Source organism: Sorghum bicolor, chromosome 10 (assembly GCF_000003195.3).
Source record: "Sorghum bicolor cultivar BTx623 chromosome 10, Sorghum_bicolor_NCBIv3, whole genome shotgun sequence".
Classification (NCBI taxonomy): domain Eukaryota; kingdom Viridiplantae; phylum Streptophyta; class Magnoliopsida; order Poales; family Poaceae; genus Sorghum; species Sorghum bicolor.
The window spans coordinates 35,247,908-35,271,525 of NC_012879.2; the positions used below are offsets into that span (position 1 = coordinate 35,247,908).

At 49.0% G+C, this 23,618-nt stretch overlaps 1 protein-coding gene across 3 annotated transcripts in view; it reads left to right on the forward strand.

Moving 5' to 3' along the window:
* Positions 987-23,618, forward strand: part of LOC8072943 (ubiquitin-like-specific protease 1D) — a 51,498-nt gene continuing 28,866 nt past the window's right edge. Inside the window, exons 1-9 of one of the 3 annotated variants that reach the window (XM_021448874.1) lie at positions 987-1,368; positions 1,791-1,842; positions 3,462-3,535; positions 3,605-3,858; positions 5,534-5,582; positions 17,995-18,065; positions 18,259-18,288; positions 18,377-18,472; positions 19,797-19,896. In XM_021448874.1, the coding sequence (XP_021304549.1) occupies positions 1,090-1,368; positions 1,791-1,842; positions 3,462-3,535; positions 3,605-3,858; positions 5,534-5,582; positions 17,995-18,065; positions 18,259-18,288; positions 18,377-18,472; positions 19,797-19,896 (1,005 nt within the window). In that variant the 5' untranslated portion in view covers positions 987-1,089. The remainder of the gene's footprint in view (positions 1,369-1,790; positions 1,843-3,461; positions 3,536-3,604; positions 3,859-5,533; positions 5,583-17,994; positions 18,066-18,258; positions 18,289-18,376; positions 18,473-19,796; positions 19,897-23,618) is intronic. The other 2 variants (XM_021448875.1, XM_002436962.2) reach the window with 2 other exon arrangements.

Genomic DNA, 23,618 nt, shown 5'->3' on the forward strand with positions numbered 1-23,618 from the left:
TCCGTCCACCAAATCTTTCATGCACATTAAGCCTGCCCCCAGCCGATCATGAACTGATGTTCTTCCTCTGACCGGCCCATTGACACGTCGATTATCGATCTGGAATCTCTGATTTGACCGATCGTGCGGAGACGGGGAGGATGGATATGTGGCAACAGCATAGTAGCCGCTGGCGGGGAGGATGGATATGTGGCAGCAGCATAGCAGCCGCTGGCCAGACGCGTGGTGCTGTGGAGGCTGCTATTGCTGTGCCGCTGGCCAAGACAGGAGCCGGCGGACGGGTGGGATAAAGACCCGCCGGGAGAGTGGTGGGGGCAAGCAGGGAGGACGAGCAAGAAGGGCGTGACCACAACTAACCTCGACGGCGGATCGACGGATCAGTGCGGCCAAAAAGAGGATAATTTTTTGCTGTAGGTGTGTGGTGGCGTGGTGCTGAAGCTCCCGTGCGTCATTGGAATTTGTTTTTTTACGGGCCTTACCAGAACTAGCCCAAATAATCACCTGTTTAGAGATAGTTTTTTTGGTGAGCTAGTTAAAAAAAAGCTTTAACACTCCTGTTTGACTACTCTATTTGACTACTTTTGAGCTAGGGCCGTGTTTAGTTCGTGAAGGAAAAAATATCGTGATACTGTAACATTTTGTTTGTTTGTGATTATTGTTCAACCATGGAGTAAGGGCACTCACAATGCAGACTCTATCATAGAGTCTAAAGTTATTTATTACCTCGAACGATGTGGACTTAGAGTCTAAATAAGACTTGGAGTCTTATTTTTTCTACATCTTTCTTCAATAAATATACTGTCACATCAGCAAAATACCATAAATAGTATGTAATTAATTGTCTTAGACTCTGTAATAGAGTCTTGCATTGTGAGTGCCCTAACTAGACTTAAAGATTCGTCTCGTAAATTCTGACCAAACTATACAATTAGTTTTTATTTTCGTCTATATTTAATACTCTATGCATATATCTAAAGATTCGACGTCATGGAAATCTTCAAAAATTTTGAGACTAAATTAGCACAAACTAACTCTACCGTGATCCGGCCATTCTCTCCTCCCTAAGAGGCGAAGCGGCGCCCCGGGTGAATGCCGATGGCCGCGGCTTCGCCGGAGAAGCTCCACTGCGGCGAGGTGGGGACCGGTGACGAAGAAAAGGAGGACGCGGAGAGGGCTGATGCCGAGGTGATAGCGCAGCAACTGTCGAATCAATCGCTGCGGGAGAAGGCACAGCGCCTCCAGGGCCTGCTCACCGAAGGCACGTCCGAACGCCTCCCTGACCGCGGTAGGAAGCTGCGCGCCACACTCGTTGCCATCTACCGGGAGCAAGACCGCCGCCAGGCCCGAGGCGACAGGGCACGAGCGCCGGTGAGTCGCTCTTATTCCTCCCTGTTTCTGTCTTCGTGGGCGGAGGTATTAAGAGTAGAGGTTCTATTTTATGGGTGCTCCAAGCTGGTGTAGAAAACTTTGTGCGGGATGAATTGGGGGAGGAGGTGGAGAGTTGTGCTTCAGTTCAAGGTCCTATTCAACGAAATGCCTGCAAGCCGTTTGAAGTCTAAGCAGAATTGACGCAAAGATGCTATGCAATCTTGGACGTGCACAAAGAATCTGAAATCAAAATTAGAGCTTGCTAGAGTATTTGATCAATTTGTCTTACTGTCTGGTAATGCCTAGCATATGTAGCTGAAATTGTGCCCAGCAGATGCTATGGATAATTGTACAATACAGTAAAGGTTTGGTAAGTAAATTTGCGTGCCTGGTAAGCCTTGTTCTGGAATTTTTTCTTGCAGGGCAATGAAGCATGTGAAAGGAGAGTCCGATCGAGGTGTATTGAATCATCGGGTACGTTACTGATGCAATGTCATTTTAGCAACTTTCTAGACTTGGGAGTTTCAAAATACCAACTTGTAGAAATTCATTGTTCATAACATGATTACATACTCTCAAATAGTAAAATGCACGGTTACATACTTTCATGTTTGCATTTACGGATATTCAGTGTATTATCGATATTGAATGAATGATGATTATCCTTTCTATGCTTTTCACATTCTACAGTTAATGATGTTGTTTATTGCAGTTCCAGTGTTGTCTGTTTATGTTAGTTTGGGGCTTTATAATTTTTTTCTCACTATTTTATTTGTAACTATCACTCTACTCTATTTTCTGTAACTTCTTTAGTGCATCTTTTCATGTGCATTTCTTTCCTTAATATAATATATGGCTTTCTTGTTCTTAACCCTTTAAATAAAACATAAACACTGTAGTTTCACAAAACTAACATGGAAAATGCAATTCAAGTTTGCATAGCTCAAATGAAATAATAAAGTTTTCATTGAGGGCTCTCTTGTACTTGAGGGACTTGTTTTTTTTTCTCGAATACGCAGGAGAGCTGCATATCATTGTATTAGTAGAAGAAAAAGGAGTCCTACATAGACCCAAACACACTCACACACAAACCACCAAAACTTCCCTGATTTCTAAGGCTACCTCACAGAAACTGAGAGAAGAACGACCTAGTGGGCTAAGAGACTAAAGGCCCCTAGCAGTGAGCAAGGACAAACCCTTAGCTCCTGCCAAACACCACCAGTGGACGTCATCCCTAGCTAAACTAAGGGCAGTGTTGATGTTTGGAACAACCCCATTGAAAACGCAGTCATTCCGGTGTTTCCAGATGTTCCAGGCGCCAAGGATGACAATGGAATTTAAGCCCTTTCTCACATCCCCGAAGGTAGCTGCCTCCACCTTTTCCCACCAGTCATCCCAAACTGAATCCTCAGGCTGAGGCGTGAGGGAAGACAGTCCAACTTGCTGCAAGAGATAGAACCAGAATTGCCTAGCAAAAACACACCCAATTAGGAGGTGCTGAATGCTTTCCTGTTCTTGATATTCATCTTTTGGTTAATTGACTAACTTTTCTCTTCAACGTTTGATGTAACTGAATAATCCTGACATTGTAAGATTTTTTATATAGCTTTTCAATGATTGAATCTAGAAGGTTAGAAATTGTTAAAATAACTGGGTTAAAGCAAATGAATACCGAAAGCTATATGATAGCCGAAACTATGTTGTAAAAGAAAAAAAAAATATGCGCTTTCAATTACAACGAATTCGTATCTGTGAAGTTAGACATTGACACTTTTGACTCACTGTTATGGCCATGTGACTAGATCCAATGAAGATAAATTATCGCCAGTGTATGGACCAAGTATGAAAAAAATCTGAATGTTGTGTGTGCTTTTATCTTTTCCACCACCCACAAATCCAACTACTTGTTGAAGTGTGGAAGGTTGAAAAGCAGTATACTGATTGAGTTTTGAGCAGTTTGGATAACATTGTTTTTTGGGCTGACCAAGTTGTTTATACCGTCTGTATACCGTTTGCCCCTTTCTTTCTATATGCTTGTTTTTTCATGCTTGATTTCTTTGTTGTTCAGATATGCATTTCCTAACTTCTTGTAGGTTTGCGTAGTGACCTCAGTAGAGTTGAAGTATCAGTGGCTGATTTCATGTCTTCATTTGGAGCGGATAAAGAGGTGAATATCTTATTGTGTCACTTAAATATATTTCTTTTCCTGTGCAAATGTTTATGTTATGTACATTAGGCAGGCATCAACATATCTAGTTTGGGAATAAAAAGTTGGAGCCCAAACCAGCCTAGCACTTTGATAGGAAACAAGGGGAAGTTATGTGAAGAGAAAGACTCTTGTGAAGCCTCTTTACAACCAATGAATTCAGTTCATGAAGAGTGGCATCTGGACACCTCAGAGAACATGGGGAAGACATCTTCTGGTGATGCCTCTAACAGCAATGTCCACAATATATTGTGGGAAGAGGTTCCCAGACCCTCTCGTAAAAGGTTGGTATTCATATGCTCTTGTGTCAACTTTCTAACGATGAACATTTTTTTCTCATTTTTTGAGTTTTGGAATTTCATTTAATTAAGTAACATTGCATAGTAAAAAAAATCTGCATATTCGCTTTATTATTGCATGATGATATTATGATAAGACAAGTTTTCAGGCTTCCCACCTGATTGCTTAAAGAAGATGCAAGATGCACACTACCTTATTTACACATTTTCAGTAAGTATAAATAGGTCTGACTAGTGGAACCAAGAAACACGTTTTCAAAATTAACTAGAAGTAATCAAGGAATATAATTGCTTTAGTTTTTTTTTTTTGCATATTTAGATAAATGAAATATAAAATATATGTTCTGCATCTATACGATTAATTGTTAATTGTATTGCACATATGAATAACCAAAGTTACATTAATTTGTAATATTTAGGGGTGTAAATTTCAATTGAACCCTTCTCATCTCCTTTAGTTTCAGATTATTCAGAAGACTTTCCATTTGACCAAGGATGCTTGGTAGTGTGTTATTTACCTTTTTTTAATAAAACAAAATACACACTGTAGGTCATTGAATGACATATAATTGCTCTCCCAGCTTTTTCTTTTTCTATCTTTTTTCTGTGAACTTGTTCCGCCAACCAATTCATTCATTTTTCTGAACTATTGTTGCATTCAGTTTGGACTGTGGATAGGTGCTTGACCATGTGAAAATATTAAGTTTTAAGTTAATTCTCATTTATGGAAAATTATTGGAGGGACCACTATTCAAAAAATAATTTTATTTTCCACCACGGTTCATCATTAACACTACATATGTACAGAATGTCCTTTAGTCTCCTTAGCTGGCTTTGGAGATCCTCATGAAGCCATCTCCTAAAAGTAAGAAGCCAATTCCTATTTTTTATAGTAGCCATTGACCAAAATTGCTCTTTGTTATCTCAAACAACCATGGGAGCTTATCCTTGAGGGATACATTGTCCACACCACTTATCGTGCCACAAAGTAGTGTCTTTTCCATTTCCCACTGACATGGATCTCCTACTTAGGTAAATATGTCTCACTTTCAGCAAATCATTGCACTCAGGTGAATTGTTGCTTGCTTACCACCATTCTTCATATATTTCATCTTCACAATCTCCTGCTAAATTCCACTCCCGTTTTCCTCATTCCACCACCATTTGCAGAGAAGAGTAATGTTTAATTTCCTCAGGTCCTTAATTCCTAAGCTCCCTTTCTCTTTGGGTTTTGTTATTTTGGCCCATTTGACAAGATGATATTTCTTTTCACCTTTCCCCCTTGCCAAAAAAAAACTTGGAAACAATCTAATAAGACTTCCAAAATGCAATTTTGAGATACTTGTCATTCTAGTTTTTTAATATGTACTTGTCTAGTTGAGAGTGTAGGATGGCTGAGCTAGCCTTAGGTTGGCAATCACATATGATAAATTGTGCTAATCTATCATGTGCTGGAAAGGACAATAGAATATGGGGACCATGATGATAGCATGTCTTGCTATGCAGTTGTATCTGCACTGATTAATGGAGATGTTACAGTACAATTATTTCTACATGACCACTTCTCATGCGTGTCTATAAGTGTAGATTAGCTGCTGTAATTTGTTTTTTATCATGTGGATTTTGTTGTTGCATGAGTAATCTAACTGACTTTTATTAGGAAAGGAGCTGATCCATTTAACTTTTCAATGCGATTGAGATCAACAAAGGTCAGTATGGACTTTTGACATTCTTGCCATCATGATTTTGTGCATTGCTTGTTTTTTTACCACCAGAGACCAGACTGCTATAATTTTTTCTCAAATATGCAGGAGAACTGCATATCATTGTATTAATAGTAGAGAAATGAGTCATACAGAGACCCAAACGCACACACAAACACAAACACCCAGACTGCTATATTTATGTAGCATTTATGCTGGATTGTTTAATTTGATTACTTTAATTGGTAGATCCTCAAGCATTTTAGTTTTTGGACATGGAAAAGGAAAGTTGTTTTGTTTGTGGGCTCATCGATAATGTGGAAATGATTACTAGGCTACTATATTTTCGAACTGTGGGTAATGAAATACTGATTCATAGGTGTTCATGTCACCTATTAGCTTATGGACCTAGACCCTTCAACTTTAAAGCACTGAGCATTCTATATCATCAAAGGCATCAACCATCATGCATGTTTCTTCTGTGGTGATCTGTTTAATTTGATGGCCACTGGAAAGTAAGAAATATTGTTATGCCTTTGCACTCAAAGCAATAAACATAGTGGTGACATGTGAGAGCAAATTTTGTGTTGCGAGCTTAGGCAGCATTGGTGTTTAGTACTTTAAGTGTACATTTGATATCACCTTTCTGTATGAATAAATTTCAAGTTTGTTTGTGCTTGTTAATATGTTCTATGATCATATGTTTGTGTACAACTATTAGTTTGGCCATGAAAGTCTTTTAGTTAAATGTAATTGTTAGAGTATTCTAGTATCCTGTGCTAGTGTCCCTTTAATCCCTATGTCATTTACTGCTAATTACTCTGCTTTGCGCCATCCTATGTGGCTCATGTAAACTGCCCCCTTGGGCCTCTATATATTGTAACCCCTGTGTAAAACTCTAATCAATCTATTCAAGCCTGTAGGCTATTCTCCAATATGGTATCAGTCGACTAATCAGATCCTGAGACCTCCTTTGCTTTCACTCTTTCCCTCGCGCCGCGCGCCCCTCCCACGCCACCAGCTGCTGCTGCTCCTCGCCGCCCCAACATCATCCCGTCACCACCACAGTTTGTCAAAGATGCCCCTCCGATCGGTGCTGTTCCCATTCCACCGGTTGACAACAGTCATGTCATGATGACTCGTGGGAAGACCAGATACTCATCCCTTCACCACCACGGTTTGTCAAAGATGCCCCTCCGATTGGTGCTGTTCCCATTCCACCGGTTGACAACAGTCATGGCATGATGACTCGTGGGAAGTCCGGATACATACAACCGCGCATTCTCCACGCCGAGGCTCTGTCTCCAATTCCCCGGTCTTGCCGTGATGCCCTTGCTGATCCTCACTGGCGTCGCGCCATGGAAGATGAATATGCCGCTCTCATGGAGAACCATACTCGGGATCTTATGCCTCGCCCTGCCAAGGCCATCGTAGTCACCGACAAGATCTTCAAGCATAAATTTCATGCTGATGGCTCTCTGGACAGATACAAGGCTCATTGGGTCCTTCGCGGCTTCACTCAACGACCTGGCATTGACTACTATGAAACTTTCAGTCCTGTTGTCAAACGTGCCACTGTCCGTACAGTCTTCACTCTAGCCCATTCCCGGGATTGGCTGATTCATCAACTCGACGTCAAGAATTCATTTCTTCATGGGACTCTTTCAGAAACAATGTATTGCTCTCAGCCAATGGGATTTGCCAACTCCGCTCTTCCTCAACATGTTTGCAGGCTCAACAAATCCCTATATGGTTTGAAGCAAGCCCCCCGCATATGGTACAACCGTTTTGCATCATTTCTGCTCTCTCTAGGTTTCACTGAAGCAAGATCAGACACTTCTCTTTTTATTTACCATTGCGGTACAGAGACTGTCTTTCTGCTGCTCTATGTGGACGACATTGTCCTCACTGCCTCTTCCCAGCAGCTCCTCCGCCGGGTTATTGATGCTATGATGAAAGAATTTGCCATGAAGGATCTTGGCCATATTCACCACTTTCTCGGCATGGCAGTCCAGCGGCAAGGTGATTCCTTACTCTCTCCCAACGTCAGTATGCCCTAGATATTCTGGCTCGCCATGGCATGAGCAACTGCAAACCCTGCTCCACCCCTGTTGATACCTGTGCCAAAGTCTCTGCTAATGCCGGCCCCCCTGTGGCTGATCCGACAGACTACCGCAGCCTCGTGGGCGCCCTTCAGTACCTGACATTCACCAGGCCCGACATTGCTTATGCCTGTAGAAGGGAATAGAATGGAGGGAATCACCACACACCCATTGTGGGTGGGGAGCCTTTTATATATATAGCCAATAGGCATGCATGGAAGTTACATACATGGGAAGGTATTCCCTGTACAAGGAAACAATCCTAGGCTATAAATAGAAACAATCCTAGGCTATACATGGCAGCTAGCCTATCTAGGGGATTGCCAATCAATCTCTAATTGATCTTGATATGTACACATCCTAATACCCGCCCGCAGTCGTAGCGGAAGCATCACGGACGCATAGACTGGTCCGAAAATCAGTGAAGAGTTGGACGGGCAGACCCTTTGTCATGATGTCGGCGAACTGGTACTCAGATGGGACATGGAGAACACGGGACTGTCCTAGAGCTACCTTCTCGCGGACGAAGTGGATGTCAATCTCAATGTGCTTCGTGTGGCGGTGGTGTACTGGGTTGGCAGCCATGTAGACAGTGCTCACATTGTCATAGTAGACAACCGTCGCAAGCGGGATGGAGATGTGGAGCTCCTGCAGTAGCTGACAAAGCCAGCAGCACTCAGCAACAACATGGGCCACTGCACGGTACTCCGCTTCGGCACTAGAGCGAGACACGGTCGTCTGACGCTTGGAAGACCAAGACACCAGGTTGTCGCCGAGGTAGACGTAGAAGCCGGAGGTGGAGCGGCGCGTGTCTGGGCAGCCAGCCCAGTCGGCGTCAGAGTAGGCTGTGAGCTGATCGACAGCACCGGAGCCCAAATGCAGACCTGCGGACAGAGAACCCTTGACGTAGCGCAGGATGCGCTTGATTAGCGCAAGGTGCTGTTCGCGAGGGTCATGCATGAAGAGGCAGACCTGCTGGACAACAAAGGCCAGGTCCGGCCTCGTCAGGGTGAGGTACTGAAGGGCACCAGTGAGGCTCCTGTACTCCGAGGGGTTGGCGACTGGAGCGCCCTCGGAGGCGGAGAGCTTGTTCCGGGCTTCCACCGGAGTAGCTGTCGGGTGGCATTCAGACATGCTAGCACGCTGGAGGAGGTCAACGGCGTACTGTCACTGAGAAAGGAACAATCCACTGTTGTCCCGTGTCACCGAGATGCTGAGGAAGTGGTGGAGGTCACCAAGGTCCGTCATGGTGAACTCCGAGGAGAGGCTGGAGATGACGTGTTGGAGAAGAGCTAGTGACGACGCGATGATGATGATGTCATCGACGTAGAGAAGGAGATAGGCCATGTCGTTGCCAGCCTTGTAGACGAATAGGGAGGCATCCGATTTTGATGCGGTGAAGCCGATGCTGCAGATGAAGTTGGAAAAGCGCTGGTTCCAAGCTCGCGGTGCCTGCTTAAGCCCATATAAGGACTTCTGCAACAAGCAAACAGAGTTAGGTGCAGCGGGGTCGATGAAGCCTTTTGGCTGCTCGCAGTAGACTGTCTCCTCGAGGTTGCCATGGAGGAAGGCATTCTTCACGTCGAGCTGGCGTATGGGCCAATCTCGAGACGTAGCAATGCTGAGGACGGTGCGGATCGTGGCCGGCTTGACGACCGGGCTGAACTTCTCATTGTAGTCGACGCCGGCCTCCTGAGAGAAACCGCGAACAACCCAGCGCGCCTTGTGCCGGGCGAGGGAGCCGTTGGAGTTGAACTTCTGTTTGAACAGCCACTTGCCAGTGACGATGTTCGCACCAGGTGGCTGAGGTACAAGGCGCCAAGTGCCGTTGTCGATCAGCGCCTTGTACTCCTCTGCCATCGCAGCGCGCCAATTAGGATCTCTCTGGCAGTGGCGTGGTCGTCCTCGTTGGTAGCGTCGCCGAGCCCTGTTTGGGTCGTGGCCGTCGGATCTGAGACCATGTTCCCCGTCCTGCAACAGTAAAACAGTGACTGCCAGGGTATGGTTACAGTAGCGCGGGTTAACTCCTCCCATTCCTCCCATTGTCACACAACGCTTACAGTGACAGAGGTGAGGCGTTACAGTGATGGGAGTTGGTGAAATAGCGGGCGTCGCGCCCTGTCGTGGCGTGGGAAGCATGGCTCACGTCGCGTCAGGGGTACGACCGCCGTGTGTGAGAAGCCTGGCGCCGAGGCCGAGGGGCTCGGTCGAGGCGTTGATTGCGCTCGAGGCCAGGGGCACGGTCGAGGCGTCGATTGCGTTCGAGGCCGGGGCTCGGGCGACGCGTTAATTGCGCTCGAGGCCCGGGGCTCGGGCGAGGCGTTGATTGCGCTCGAGGCCCGGGGCTCGGTCGAGGCGTTGATTGTGCTATGGCTCGGGGCTTGTCCCTGTTCTTTTTGCCGCTTTTTTCCCTTTTGGTTCGGGTATCCCGGTTTATGGTACCCAACAATTCTGCTTTGCACCATCCTATGTGGCTCATGTAAACTGGCCCCTTGGGCCTCTATATATTGTAACCCCTGTGTAAAACTCTAATCAATCTATTCAAGCCTGTATGCTATTCTCCAATAGTAATACCTGTCGTTGTGAAGCGCATACCTAAAGTCTTGAATTCATCCTTAGTTGAAAGAATTAAAAAAGACAAGTAGTTGACTGTATCATGAATATTCCTTGTAATATGCTACTTCCCATATAGCTACCCACAGATACATATGGTGCACTGCATGTACTTTTTCTCAAATATGTAGGAGAACTGCACACAAATATGTAGGAGAACTGCACATCATTATATTAAGAAGAAAAGGAGTCTAGATGACTCTTACAACCCCTAAAGGGGCAAATAAGTTACAAAAAGGGGCTTGTCAACAGAACCTTAAACACAACTAGTGACCATGAGCGAACAATCATGCATATATGCTATGTAGCCCTTTGGCTCATGACATACGCAATAACAGTGTCTCCTCGCTAATATCCTGCAAGATAGTAACATGAGTACTGTACGCACTGCATCACACACATGTGTTGTCAGAAATTTTGCCTATTCTCTTCAATTTATAATGTAGCATATGGTGTACTGCACTCATGTATTACATATTTTTCATGAACCTTTTAGATGTTGGCATGAACTGGATTGCAAACACAAGATTGAACTGCCAGAGGGCAGCTTGGCTAAGAGAGGCCGCTTGGATTGTATTGAAATTGCAAAATCAGAACCACACAATACAAGGGTGAGGGGGCTGCTGCATATATAGCCTAGAGGGCAGACAACACCCCAACATATCCCTGACAGACTCTAACAAACTAGAGATGTTGTCTACCAGCAACTTGGTTCACAAGGCACCATATTCAACTTGGCTGCCAAGGAACCTATTAGGTAAATAAAACAATTACAGCAAAGTAAATTACAGCAAAGTAAAGATAACTAGGCTAACACTAGGCTAACCCTGTCAATTCTCCCCCTTAGCCTTGTGTGCCTTGGGGATGATCCGCCTCAAGCCAATTCTTCCCCTCATCTCCTGGAATTTTGCCTTGCCCAGAGACTTGGTCAGAATGTCAGCGAGCTGATCAGTAGTAGACACATGCTCAGCCTTGAAGGTTCCATCTTCCAGGCAGCTTCTAAGGAAATGATACTTGATCCTGATGTGCTTGCTCTTCTCATGGAAGACTGGATTCTTGGCCAGAGCAAGTGCTGATTTGCTGTCCATCTTCAGTTCCACCACCTCGACACCTCTGCCAAGGAGCTCAGCCAGCAGCCGTGACAGCCACAGTGCTTGAGTAGCAGCAGTGGAACGCCTCCACTTCACCTTCTTCGGCGCCGGTGATGATCAGATCGTCGACGTAGACGCCGACAAGCAGGACATGCGCCCACCGCCCCGCCTGTACATCGCCGCTTCGTGGGCGCTCTGCTGGAAGCCCATGGCCTTCAAGGTGCCGTCCAGCTTTGCGTTCCATGCGCGCGGAGCTTGCCGTAGGCCGTAGAGAGCCTTGTGCAGCCTGTAAACCTTCCCTTCTTCTCCGGCGACGGTGTAGCCTGGCGGCTGCTGCACATACACCTCCTCCTTGAGGTCGCCATTGAGGAAAGCGGACTTGACATCCATGTGATGAACACGCCACCCTTCTTGAGCCGCCAGCGTGAGGAGGACCCGAACAGACTCCATGCGTGCCACTGGAGCAAATGCATCGTCGAAGTCGATTCCTTCTTGCTGGACGAAGCCGCGCGCCACGAGCCTGGCTTTGTGCTTGATCACCGCGCCCAGCTCGTTCTTCTTGAGCTTGAACACCCACTTCAAAGAAATGGGGCGATGACCGGCAGGGAGATTGACCAGCTCCCAGGTGGAGTTCTGTTCCACCGACGCAAGCTCCTGCTCCATTGCCGCTCGCCAGGCAGGGTCTTCCTTGGCTTCGGCGTAGCTGGCCGGTTCTCCGGCGTGCGTCAGGTGGAGCTCGGCGAAGAGGCGCGGGGGAGGCTCTGGTGTAGGCGCGTCGCCCAAGAGGTTGCCCACCGTGCGGTATCGCAGTGGCTCATCATCGTCGTGGAAGGCGTCGAGGCGGTCTTCATCTTCTTCAAGCGGAGTGGCGAACTCCACGCGGCCACCGTCCTCAGCTGGACCTGATGACGCCGCTGGTGTCGAGGCCCGACGATGGTGGCGCAGGGGAAGCAGGGCGTGGTGGCGCCGTTGGTGATGGCGACGGTGTCCGAGCAGAGGGCCCAATTGGAGTTGGCTCTCTCTGCTCGAACTCCCCCGGAGCTTGACTTGCCGACGAGGAATCTTCAGGAGCCCCTCCTTGATCTCCCGGCGTCCAGAGCTCGACGGTGAACTCGCTCCCTGCCGCTGCTGAGCATCCTGCGCCCGGAGTGGATCAGTCCCAGCCGCGACCTTCATCAAAAACCACGTCACGGCTTACCTTGACCCGCTGTGTGGCCGGATCAAGGATCCGGTAAGCCTTTGCCCCTTCCGCGTAGCCGATGAAGACGCCCGGCTTGCCGCGGTCGTCGAGCTTGCGCAACAGGCCCAAATCCTTGACGTAGGCGACGCAGCCGAAGACCTTGAGATGGCTCACCGACGGCGTGCGCCCGTACCAGGCCTCGTACTGGGTCTTGCCCAGCAAGCTTTTGGTCAGCGATCGGTTGAGCAGATGTACCGCCGTCACGACCGCTTCTCCCCAGTACTTGGCCGGCAACCTCTTCTGCTTCAGCAGCGCACGGGCGGTGGCAACCACAGTCTGATTGCGGCGCTCTACCACTCCGTTCTGCTGCGGCAAGTGAGGTGCACTGAAGTGGCGTCGAACACCTTCGCCGGCGCAGTAGTCCGCGAACTCGGCGACGGTGAACTCCTCGCCGTTGTCGGTGCGCAGAACCTTCAGCGCGTGTTCGCTCTCCTTCTCTGCTTCCGCCTTGATCATCTTCACAGCATCTGCTGCAGCATCCTTGGTGGAGAGGAGGGCGACCCACATGAAGCGCGAAGCATCATCAACCATCAGGAGGAAGTACCGGCGGCCGCCAGGAGTTGCTGGCGTCACCGGGCCGCACAGATCCGCGTGGACGAGCTCTAGCGGGTCCTCGGTGCGGTACTAGGCCTTCTGTGGAAACGGCCGCCGGCGCTGCTTGGTGACGAGGCACGTATCGCAGACCTGCTCTGCATGCTTGATGAGAGGCCGCGCGCCATGGAGTGCTGGCCGAGCTGGTGCAGTGCCTCAAAGTTGAGGTGGCCGAACCGCTCGTGCCAAAGCCAGTCGGTGTCGTTCTTCCTTGCGGCGAGGCAGACCGGCTGCGTGGCGTCGAGGTGGAGGATGTAGAGGCGGCTGGGTCCGCGGTTCACCTTGACCAGAAGACGCCCGCGTGGATCCCAGATGCGCAGCATGCCATGGTTGATCTCCACCTTGGACCCTCCTTCATCAAGCTGGTCCAGGCTCATGATGGAGTTGCGCAGCGCCGGGATGAAGTAGACGCCCTGCAGCACGCGATGCTCTCCGTTCTTCGCCTGGAACATGATGGAGCCGACGCCTTGAATCTCCACCCTTGACGCGTCGCCGAACCGCACCGTACCGCGCACCGATGTGTCGAGGTCGGAGAACAGCTCGCGACATCCGGTCATGTGGTGGGTGGCGCCGCTGTCAAGGTACCAGCCGTTGAGCATATCCTCGCCGCCGTTGTTGAGGAACGCGCGTGCTCTGGGCTCGCTGATGTCGACGTCGGCCTTGGAGCAGAAGCCGCGGTCCGCGTCCAGCTCGATGAAGCCGTGGGCGAGGAAGAGGGCCGCCTCGCCGTCATCGGCCTGCGCGACGTGAGCTGCTCCGCCACGCTCGCGCCGAGGCTCGGGGCGCTCGCGCCGAGGCTCGGGGCAGTCCTTTGCCCAGTGACCGGGGCGACGACAGTTGAGGCAGAGGTCGTCGCGGTTGGCCTTGTGGTCGCCGCCAGCGCCTCCTGCCTTCGCACCTTGCCCGCCACCATCACGTTCTCCTCCCTTGGCGGTCTTGCCCTTTTGCTTCCTTCCGCCACGCGGCCGTCGACGTGCTTCGCCGCTGGAGGAAGCAGAGCCGCCCGCGCCACCCGCGTCCTTCTTCTTCTTCTGGCGCACCAGCCACTGCTCCTCTGTGAGCATAAGCTTGCCGCCGACGGACGCGGGCTCGTGCGCAGGATCGTCGTCGAGGTCGTCCACCGTCTTCAACCTCCCGATGACTTCCTCGATGGTGAGGTCCTGGAAGTCGAGCAGGGTCTCGATGGCGATCTTGAGCTACGCGTACTTCCTGGGCGTAGCACGAAGAAGCTTCTCCACCGCTCGCTCCTTGTCCATGTTCCTCTCGCCGTGGAGGATCATCTGCTGCTTCAGCGTGGCGAGGCGGAGGCCGAAGTCCTCGATGTGCTCCCCTGGGTGGAAGGAGAGGTTCTCCCACTCCTTGCGTAGTCGTTGTAGCGTGGCGCGGCGGACGCGGTCGACGCCGATGCGCGCTGCGGCGATGGAGTCCCAGGCGTCCTTGGCGGTGAGCTTGTCCGCGAGCGACACCTGCATCTCCTGCGGAACTCCCGCGATGATGGCCTCCAGCGCGCGCCGATCGTCGTGGTACGGGAGATCGCCATACTCGACGGCGTCCCAGAGCTGGCGGGCCTGCATCTTGAGTCGCATGAGCGTGCTCCACTCATGGTAGTTCGACTTCGTCAGCATCGGCCATGGAGTCCCCGCGCCGCCATCCTTGTACACCGTCTGGACCACCGGAGATCCGCGACGGCCTCCGCGTCCTCGACGGCGAGCGGGCGACGGAGATTGAACCCGGCGATGCCTCTCAGGGCTCCGCGACGGGCTCCCGCGGCGCGGATCAGGGCTCCTCCGCCTGTACACGCGCGGCTCCCGGTCCACCTCCGCGCGGAGAGCCGCGGCCGTGGCGGCCGCCTCCTGAGCTGCTGCTGCTGCCTCCCGCGCCACCTGTGCTGCCTGCGCGGCTGCGGCCTCTGCCGCTGCCAAGCGCCTGGCGTGATCACCTCCTGGGTTCACCACGGCGCCAACCTCTGGGTAGGCGCCCGCGGCGGCGGCGGCTGCAGCTTGTGCTACTCTGGCTCTCTGGCTTGAGGTAGACATGGCCCCTAGGATCTCTAAACCTCGCTCTGATACCAATTGTTGGCATGAACTGGATTGCAAACACAAGATTGAACTGCCAGAGGGCAGCTTGGCCAAGAGAGGCCGCTTGGATTGTATTGAAATTGCGAAATCAGAACCACACAATACAAGGGTGAGGGGGCTGCTGCATATATAGCCTAGAGGGCAGACAGCACCCCAACATATCCCTGACAGACTCTAACAAACTAGAGATGCTGTCCACCAGCAACTTGGTTCACAAGGCACCATATTCAACTTGGCTGCCAAGGAACCTATTAGGTAAATAAAACAATTACAGCAAAGTAAATTACAGCAAAGTAAAGATAACTAGGCTAACACTAGGCTAACCCTGTCATTAGATGCACTGCATATTTTAAGTGTGGAATCTGCTACATTTGAATGTGAACCCATGTCAGGAACACAAAAAAGAATGCTATGAACATCAAATAAATAGCTTCATTAAGATCCAGCAGCCATCTGCACCAGATACCGCTAGTGGAAAATTGTAAACACCAGTCTACTTGATTTATAAGTCACTTATCTCCCCAAACAAAGGGCTATGTATTACAAAAATGAGAGATGGAAATACCAGCTTGGAAATCATTCCAACAATGTTTATAAGTAATGCGCCATAGCTGCCAGCTAAGCACTTGTGTAGAGCATTTATCCAGTGATTTCAAAGAAATAGGCATCCCAGCCACAGGGCAAAATTGGATAAGGGTGGAATTGGGTACCACTGCTGCAATGCCCATATTAACCTTTGAAGCTGCTGGATGTACTATGTACAGGTGGCAAAGATGCCATTTAGACACATCGCAATGCTTGTGTATTCGATGGAGCGACTGCTAGCATGTAAAGAGCTCTTAGTGTCACTAGTGATGAACGGTGTCTTCGGGAGATAGCAAGCGCAGGAAGCCTCTTTTCTTTGACTGGTCCGGCTCATGAAGAGTAGTAGGTTGGCATCTGGGTGTGTCAGTCACTTGTTTCAATCCTAAAGGCGCGCTTGTAATCACAATGAAGGAGAATATAAATGGTATCAGAGCTAGAGGTCGAGTTCGAATCCTGGTTAGCGCAATTAAATGAAATAATTGTTGCTCGCTCCTATTCCACGTCCGAGGCCTGAGGGAGCCTCCATGTGAGGGTGAGTGTTGGAATATAAGTGAATTACCCCACCTCTCCTCATCAACTTAAACTTTTGGGTTGAACTAGTTGGTGCATACAACTCAATACACAAAACAATAGAGTGGTGTGTAGTGTGTGTGCGGGTGTTAGTGTTTATGTTTGTTTGTGGTTTAGTTGACCCTTTTTTCTTCTTAATATAATGATACATAGCTCTCCTGCGTCTTCGAGAAAAAAAAGATGCCATTTAGGATGCTAATGTCATTTCAATGGGATTGCACAGGCTCCATGCAGAAACTTCTTTTCCAGATAATAAATCAGCAGTCTAAGATGTATTAGACTAGACTCAATAAAACACAAACATCCTTTTTGAACTGGAAATCTGTGATTAGTATTTTTTGATTCATAGGAACCTGAACATTTTGAATGTTATTATCAGGATCCTTAGGACTTACGAGTATCAGTAGAGAGAATATTTTCTTGAATCTTATATTTGCCACGGTTAAGATGGAATTTAAGCACAGTTTGGTTCTGCGTTTGTCCTGGGATGGGACAGGGCAACCCCCGTTTCATCGGTGTTTGGTTAGGACTTAGGAGGGGCTAGGGACAGATTCATCCCTGGAAAGGTATATCCTTTTCTAGATGCGGGGCAGCTCGGTTCTCTCAAATTGGGTGGACGAAGCCATCCCTCACAGCCGGCGTGATGCGCTATCTCTGCGTGGCCAAGTGCGAGCACGGCTACCAGGAAGAGCCAAGTGGCATGGCTAGCGACAGCGGGGGGAAGCATCGTCAACTCGTGAGGTGCTGGCATGGCCGAGCTCCGAGCTCGAGGCAAGCAGAGGAGAGGGGCGGAGAAGATGCGGAGCACTTGGGCGAGCGCCAACGGGTGGGAGAAGCTCAAGGATCGACGGCGAGGGAGCAGCGTGAAGCTCCAGCGCATGGCAGAGCAGGCCCAACGACCTCCTCCAGCTGCGCAAGATCTCCGCTGCGGTGACCTCCGGCCACTTGAGATCTCTGACAGCAGTGCTATATTCTTTGCGGCGGTGTGAGATCTCGGTGCATGATCTTGGGCAGGCCGAACATCTCTGGCAGTGGTGCCTTCTCTGCACGAGAATTGCAGTGGCCGGTGCTCACTTGAAAAGGAAGAAGACACTAAGAGTAGACTTAGAGAGAATGACAGGTGGGACCCATGGATTACTAGCTAATGGTGTTAAAACTCCATCCATCCCATCCCACCTAATCCTTCATACCAAAAAAAAAAAAAAACTGGAATGGACTTATTCCTCCAATCAAGCATGAGCTGGGATGATCACATCACAAAAAATAGGGATAGGATCATTGCCCCACTTTGTCCCTAAACCAAACACAACCTTAGTTTGAAGTTACAACCTGTGCTATCCTATATGGTAAAATGCTTTACTTCTAGTCCTCTACCCTTTTATTGTTTTTGCTGGAGTGTTATTGAAATGAATCCTATGGTATCTGTGACTGGAAGTAGAGATCTTCACATGTGAACTTTCAGGCACTGTTAGATAAACACTTTTCTCGCTCTGTTATTTATTAGATTACTCCCACAAAGTGTTCTCTCATTTTTGTATTGTGATTCAGGAAGAGGTTGTTGTTTTGGATGGAGATACACCCCATCTAGAATCTGCTCAGGAAACATCCAATAATAACTGGTAAATGTTCAGATACACTTAGTCATTTTGCTTATGTCATAATTATCTTAAGTGTGAATGTATACATCATACTTCATAGGCTATTAACTATGCATACTTAGACGGCTGGTTCATATCTTCGCATCTGAACTCTTCTTATGTTTTGTGATAGTATCTTAAGTTATTGCCTAATGTTGGAACACCATTTTTTCAGGGATTCAGAGAAGCTATACTATCCTTCAAGGTTTGCAGTTAATCTAGAGAAGCTATACTATCTTTGATCTTCTTTTGACACACAGTTCATCGCCATTTTATTTCTGCCTTATTCACAGGGAACACCTTAGTTCTGTTGAGATTTCTTCTGATGACATCAGATGTCTCCAGCCTGAATCATTGCTGTCCTCACCTATAATGAACTTTTACATCATGTAAGCACTGTTCTCCTTTGCTTGCTAAAAACATTGGTTTTTTTAATGTTGTTGAGACTTGAGAAGTAAGACGGGCTTTACAAATTCAGTTGCTCATATCGAATTCAGCGATGTAGTCATGAGTTTATACATGTAGACTGGATTTAGTTCACCTTTGGCGTATGTATCAACATGGAACATTCAAGACCTGGGTGTTTTGGAACTTCTTCTACCACATTTTGAGATAATTTAATCTGCTAGTATTGATGCCAAGCATTTCTTGTGAGGCCTCTAAAGACCAGCTTATGCTTTTACATGAGTTGTGGGATAGACTTACTTGTCTGGCCCCAAATGTAGGTCGTTTTAGGATTCTAATTGGTCAAACTTCTTTACTTTGACCATCAATTTATAAAGAGCAGCATAGGTTGACAACATAGATTGCTCTTGGAAAATACTTTCATACTATACAATTTTCACTATCTAAAACATATACTTTCATAAAAATTGCAAGCAAAGTGTCATATTGGAGACCATATTGTTGTCCTAAATGACATACATTTGGAACCAGATGTAGTTAGTTGATTCTAGAAAGGGTATCTAGCACAAGTTAGTAGCTCATGTTACAAGTTTACTTTTGACACAGGAAAATGGCTTGATGCATTGGCAGGCAGAACTCAATACTTTTTTTTGCTGAACATGTAGGAGAACTGCGTGTCATTGCATTAAAAAGAAGATAGTTTGTTATATCTAGTTTGTTAGTTTACATCTGCGCTGTTTTATGTATTGAAACTCCAACCCAGCCTAAGCATCTATCATTTAACAGCTTCTAGCAGGTAGAACTCAATATAGATTTGGAAAAGGGAATTCATGGATATTGTGCCACTATTATAATAAATGTAGCTCTGTCCAATTAACAAATCTGATATAAGCTTATGATACTGCAAATTTTGAGGCAAAATTATCGTTCATGAGCTAGCTGCTAGCCCATCATACATTGATACTTGTATATCATGATTTTACAAATATAAATATGAATATAATTGCAAGTACGCGACTGTCATACCTGGGTTGTCATGTGACTTTTTTGCTTTCCAAAATGGCCCAATGTAGACTTTTCAAAAAAAAAGGGTCCAATATAAACTGACTGATTTTGAGGCATTGAGCTTTATTACCCTCATGTGGTAGTAAATGAACATTTCCAGAGGTGATTTCGGGTGGTAATTATTTTTTTATGATGTTGATTCTCTAGGGAGGGTTTACATTTTTGTACTCTTATATTGCTTGGAAGTTTGTAGTTGCCTTTTCTGACCTATTTCATGATAATCATAACTAGGCTTTCTTGTAGGTATCTACAGGGACCAATGCCATCAATTATTAGACCAATAGGCGAGTATCACATTTTTAACACATACTTCTTTAGCAAACTTGAAACCATAACAGCGAAGGTAACTTTTTTGTATGGAACTTTTTACTTAATGATTTCCTTACTTTCTTGTTAAAGTTAAAAATATATGTTCTGTCTCTTTTGCTTGACAGTGTATTCTAGTACATATTCCACATTCTATGAGAATGAACATCTAAACCCAGATGATTCTCCAAGATAAATGGATTTTAATCCAGGAATAGCAAACATCACAACCAAGGGATTTACTAATGCACAGAATTAGGGAACATCTCACACCCAATATTGGGGGGTGGGGGGGGGTGGGGTGTGCGTGACTTCCACATATATAGTCAAAGTACAACTTCGAGTACAAGTCACATGATATACATGTGTTAGACTATACATATATCTATTGCCAGCCCGCAGTCACTGGCACAGCGGTAGGGAACTAGACGCATAGACTGGACCTGAAGTCACTACATGTAGTCCCTTAGTCATGATGTTTGCGAACCGATGTGTGGAGGGGACATGGAGCATGCGGACTTGCCCCAAAGCATCCTTCTCACGTGATAGATATATACAACAAGTGTATAGATATATATAGCAAGTGTATATTAGGCAAGTCCACTGATAGAAAATGATTTTCACTAACTGGGCTAACCCTAAACAGGGTAGCCATATAATTCCATACATGGGCCTAGATTACTCATACTCCAATAGCCCCCCGCAGTCTGAACTACCAGCGCAACGGAGTTGCAGACTGGAGTTGCAGCGGAGTAGGCGTGGCCGGCGGAGAGGAGACCACCGGTGGTGGCGGTGGCGACGGTGGAGGAGACACCACTGGTGGCGACCGAGGCAGGGGCGTCGCCGACAAATGAGAGGCCACCCCCGATGGCGGAGGAGGGACCGCCCGCGCCCGGCGCTGGTAGACGTGCACCGGCTGGGCGAAGCACGCCGGGGGCGCAACAGGCACCGGCTGGGTGCAGGGTGCCGGAGGAACGGACACCGGCGTCCCTGGGCCCGTGATAGGTGTTGTGGCAAGAACCACTCGGAGGGGCGTGGCCACCGGACCCGTGTAAGGCACCGAGTCGGGGGCCGCACCGGCGGGCGGCGAGCCGGGACACGATGCCGGCGAAGACCTCGGTGGAGCAGGACCTGCAGGAAATAGTAAAGGTGGCTGGGCCACCGGGTCAGCGGGACACGACGAGAAGAAGTCGAGGTCAGGGGCGGAAGCCGGTGTGGTGGTGGTGGAGAAAGGGAAGACAGACTCATCAAACACCACATGGCGAGAGATGAGGACCCGACGAGAGGTGAGATCATAGCACCGGTACCCCTTGTGGTCCGGGGAGTATCCGACGAAGACACATAGAGTCGAACGGGGTGCCAACTTGTGGGGAGCAGTGGCTGTGGTGTTAGGGTAGCATGCACACCCGAAGACACGAAGGTGGTCGTACCGAGGAGGGATGCCGAAGAGAGCATGGTGAGGCGTGGGAGCTAGGCAGGCAACGGAAGGAAGGCGGTTAAGGAGATAGGTGGAGCTGTGGAGGCTCTCGGGCTAGAAGCGCGTAGGGAGCGATGCCTGAAGAAGGAGGGTGCACATGGTCTCGGTGGTGGTGCGAATCATGCGCTCAGCCTTGCTGTTCCGAGGGGAGGTGTACGGGCAAGACATGCGCAACTGGACACCGTAAGATTGAAAGAAGGCATGAGAGGCAGAGTTATCGAACTCTCGACCATTGTCGCACTGGACGGCCTTGATGGTGAGGCCGAACTGTGTGGACACCCAAGCGAAGAAGTGGAGGAGCGTGGGAAAAGCATCAGACTTGGCACGTAAAGGAAAGGTCCAAGAATAATGTGAAAAATCATCGACCACCATAAGAAAGTATTTGTAACAAGAGTTGCTGAAGACAGGAGAAGTCCATAGGTCACAGTGAATAAGATCAAACATACGAGTAGTATGGGAGGAAGAAGGAGAAGGAAGACGAACATGACGGCCCAGCTGACACGCATGACACAAGTTCTCCTCGTGAGCTCGAGGGCACTGAATGTTGGAACTACGACTCAGCTACGTCAAGGCATCATGACCAGGATGGCCGAGACGACGGTGCCAAATAGTGGAGGAAGGGGTGGTGGCAAAAGCAACTGACAAAGCAGGAGGCGAGGAAGAAGACGTAGTTGGAAAGCGAAGAGTGCTCTGCACTACTTCCACGGCACCCCTCGCGGTCGCTCCATCACCGGCCGATGTTGAGCAGCCGTGACACTGAGCTCATTTGGAGGAGCTCACTGAGGACCCAACCATCCTACAGCTTGGCTCGGTCCTAGCACCTGCTCCGGCTCAGCCTGCTCCGGCTGGCCCTCCGCCCCTACGGGTCTACACTCAGCGACTTGTTGCTCCTGCACAGGAGCGTGCTGGTGCTCCAACACCAAATTCCGAGCCGCCATCTCCACCAGTGCTTGAGCTTCCACAGCCGGCACCCGCTGTGGTGGGGCTCCGACCCCACCACCTTCCCCGCCGCCTACTACCTCTAGCCGAACAGTGACACGCCTCCAGACGGGCTCGCTGAAGCTTGTGGACAGATATGGCTTCCCACCGGCAGCTCATGATGTCACCACCTCCACCGCCTCGCAAGTTCCCCGTGACTACGGGGGGTCTTGCCAACCCCAGTGGCGCGCGGCTATGGCTGACGAGTACAAGGCGCTCATCGACAACAACACCTGGTGCCTCGTTCCCCGTCCGCTCGGTGCAAACGTGGTCACCGGCAAGTGGATCTTCACGCATAAGTTCCACTCTGATGGCACCCTGGCTCGCCACAAGGCTCGCTGGGTCGTTCGTGGCTTCACCCAGCGCCACAGCGTCGACTACGACGAGACCTTCAACCCCGTCGTCAAGCCTTCTACCATTCGGGGTGGCCTCAGCATCACGGCCTCTCGACAGTGGCCTATCTACCAGCTGGACGTGAAGAACGCCTTCACGGCCATCTGAATGAGACGGTCTACTGTCAGCAGGCCCCCGGCTTCGTCGACCCGCCACGCCCTGACGCTGTCTGCCTCATTCAGTGTTCACTCGGGCTGGACAGTTTTAACACGAAAACCGTAAACCAAACCGAGCCGAACCGAACCGAACTGAAGTCTCGGTTTTTTCGGTTTTCGGTTCCTAAATTTGTAAACTTCGGCGTACGGTGTCTGCTTCGGTTTTCAAACTCCAGCAACCGAACAACCGAAGGCACCAAATTTATCTCCTCTGTGCACTACTCACTTCCATCCCTTCCTCCCACCTTGGCCCATATTGGCCCAACCCAACCTCGCAGTTGCAGCCCATCTCACAAACACATGAGCCTTATCCGTAGGAGCTCTCATCCCAGTCTATCTTCGGACAACGTTCATTTGTTCCGACAAAAACAACTACAGCGACGGCGCCGATGCCAGGGGCAGGATGCGGGGTTGTAGCAGTCGACGAGGCATCCCATGGGCGGCGCGCGCGATGTAAGCGAGCCTGCGAGCGGTGGTGCGCGCAGGCGAGGCGAGGTCTTAGCGGCGGCGGCACGAGCGCGAGGCGAGGTCGGGGCTTCAACGGCACGAGCGCGAGGCGAGGTTAGGGTTTCGGCTGCGCGACCATGATCATGAGGCATGCTATGCTAGTAGCGACTACGCGAGCAACGTAGTGAGCGATGGACTCTGCGGATTTGTTCTTCCCTGTTCTGGCGTTTTTCTTTGCCCTTTCGATTTGTTCTTCGTTCTCAGTTCGGTTGGATCGGTTAAACTGAAAAACCGAACCGAGTAGGCCGA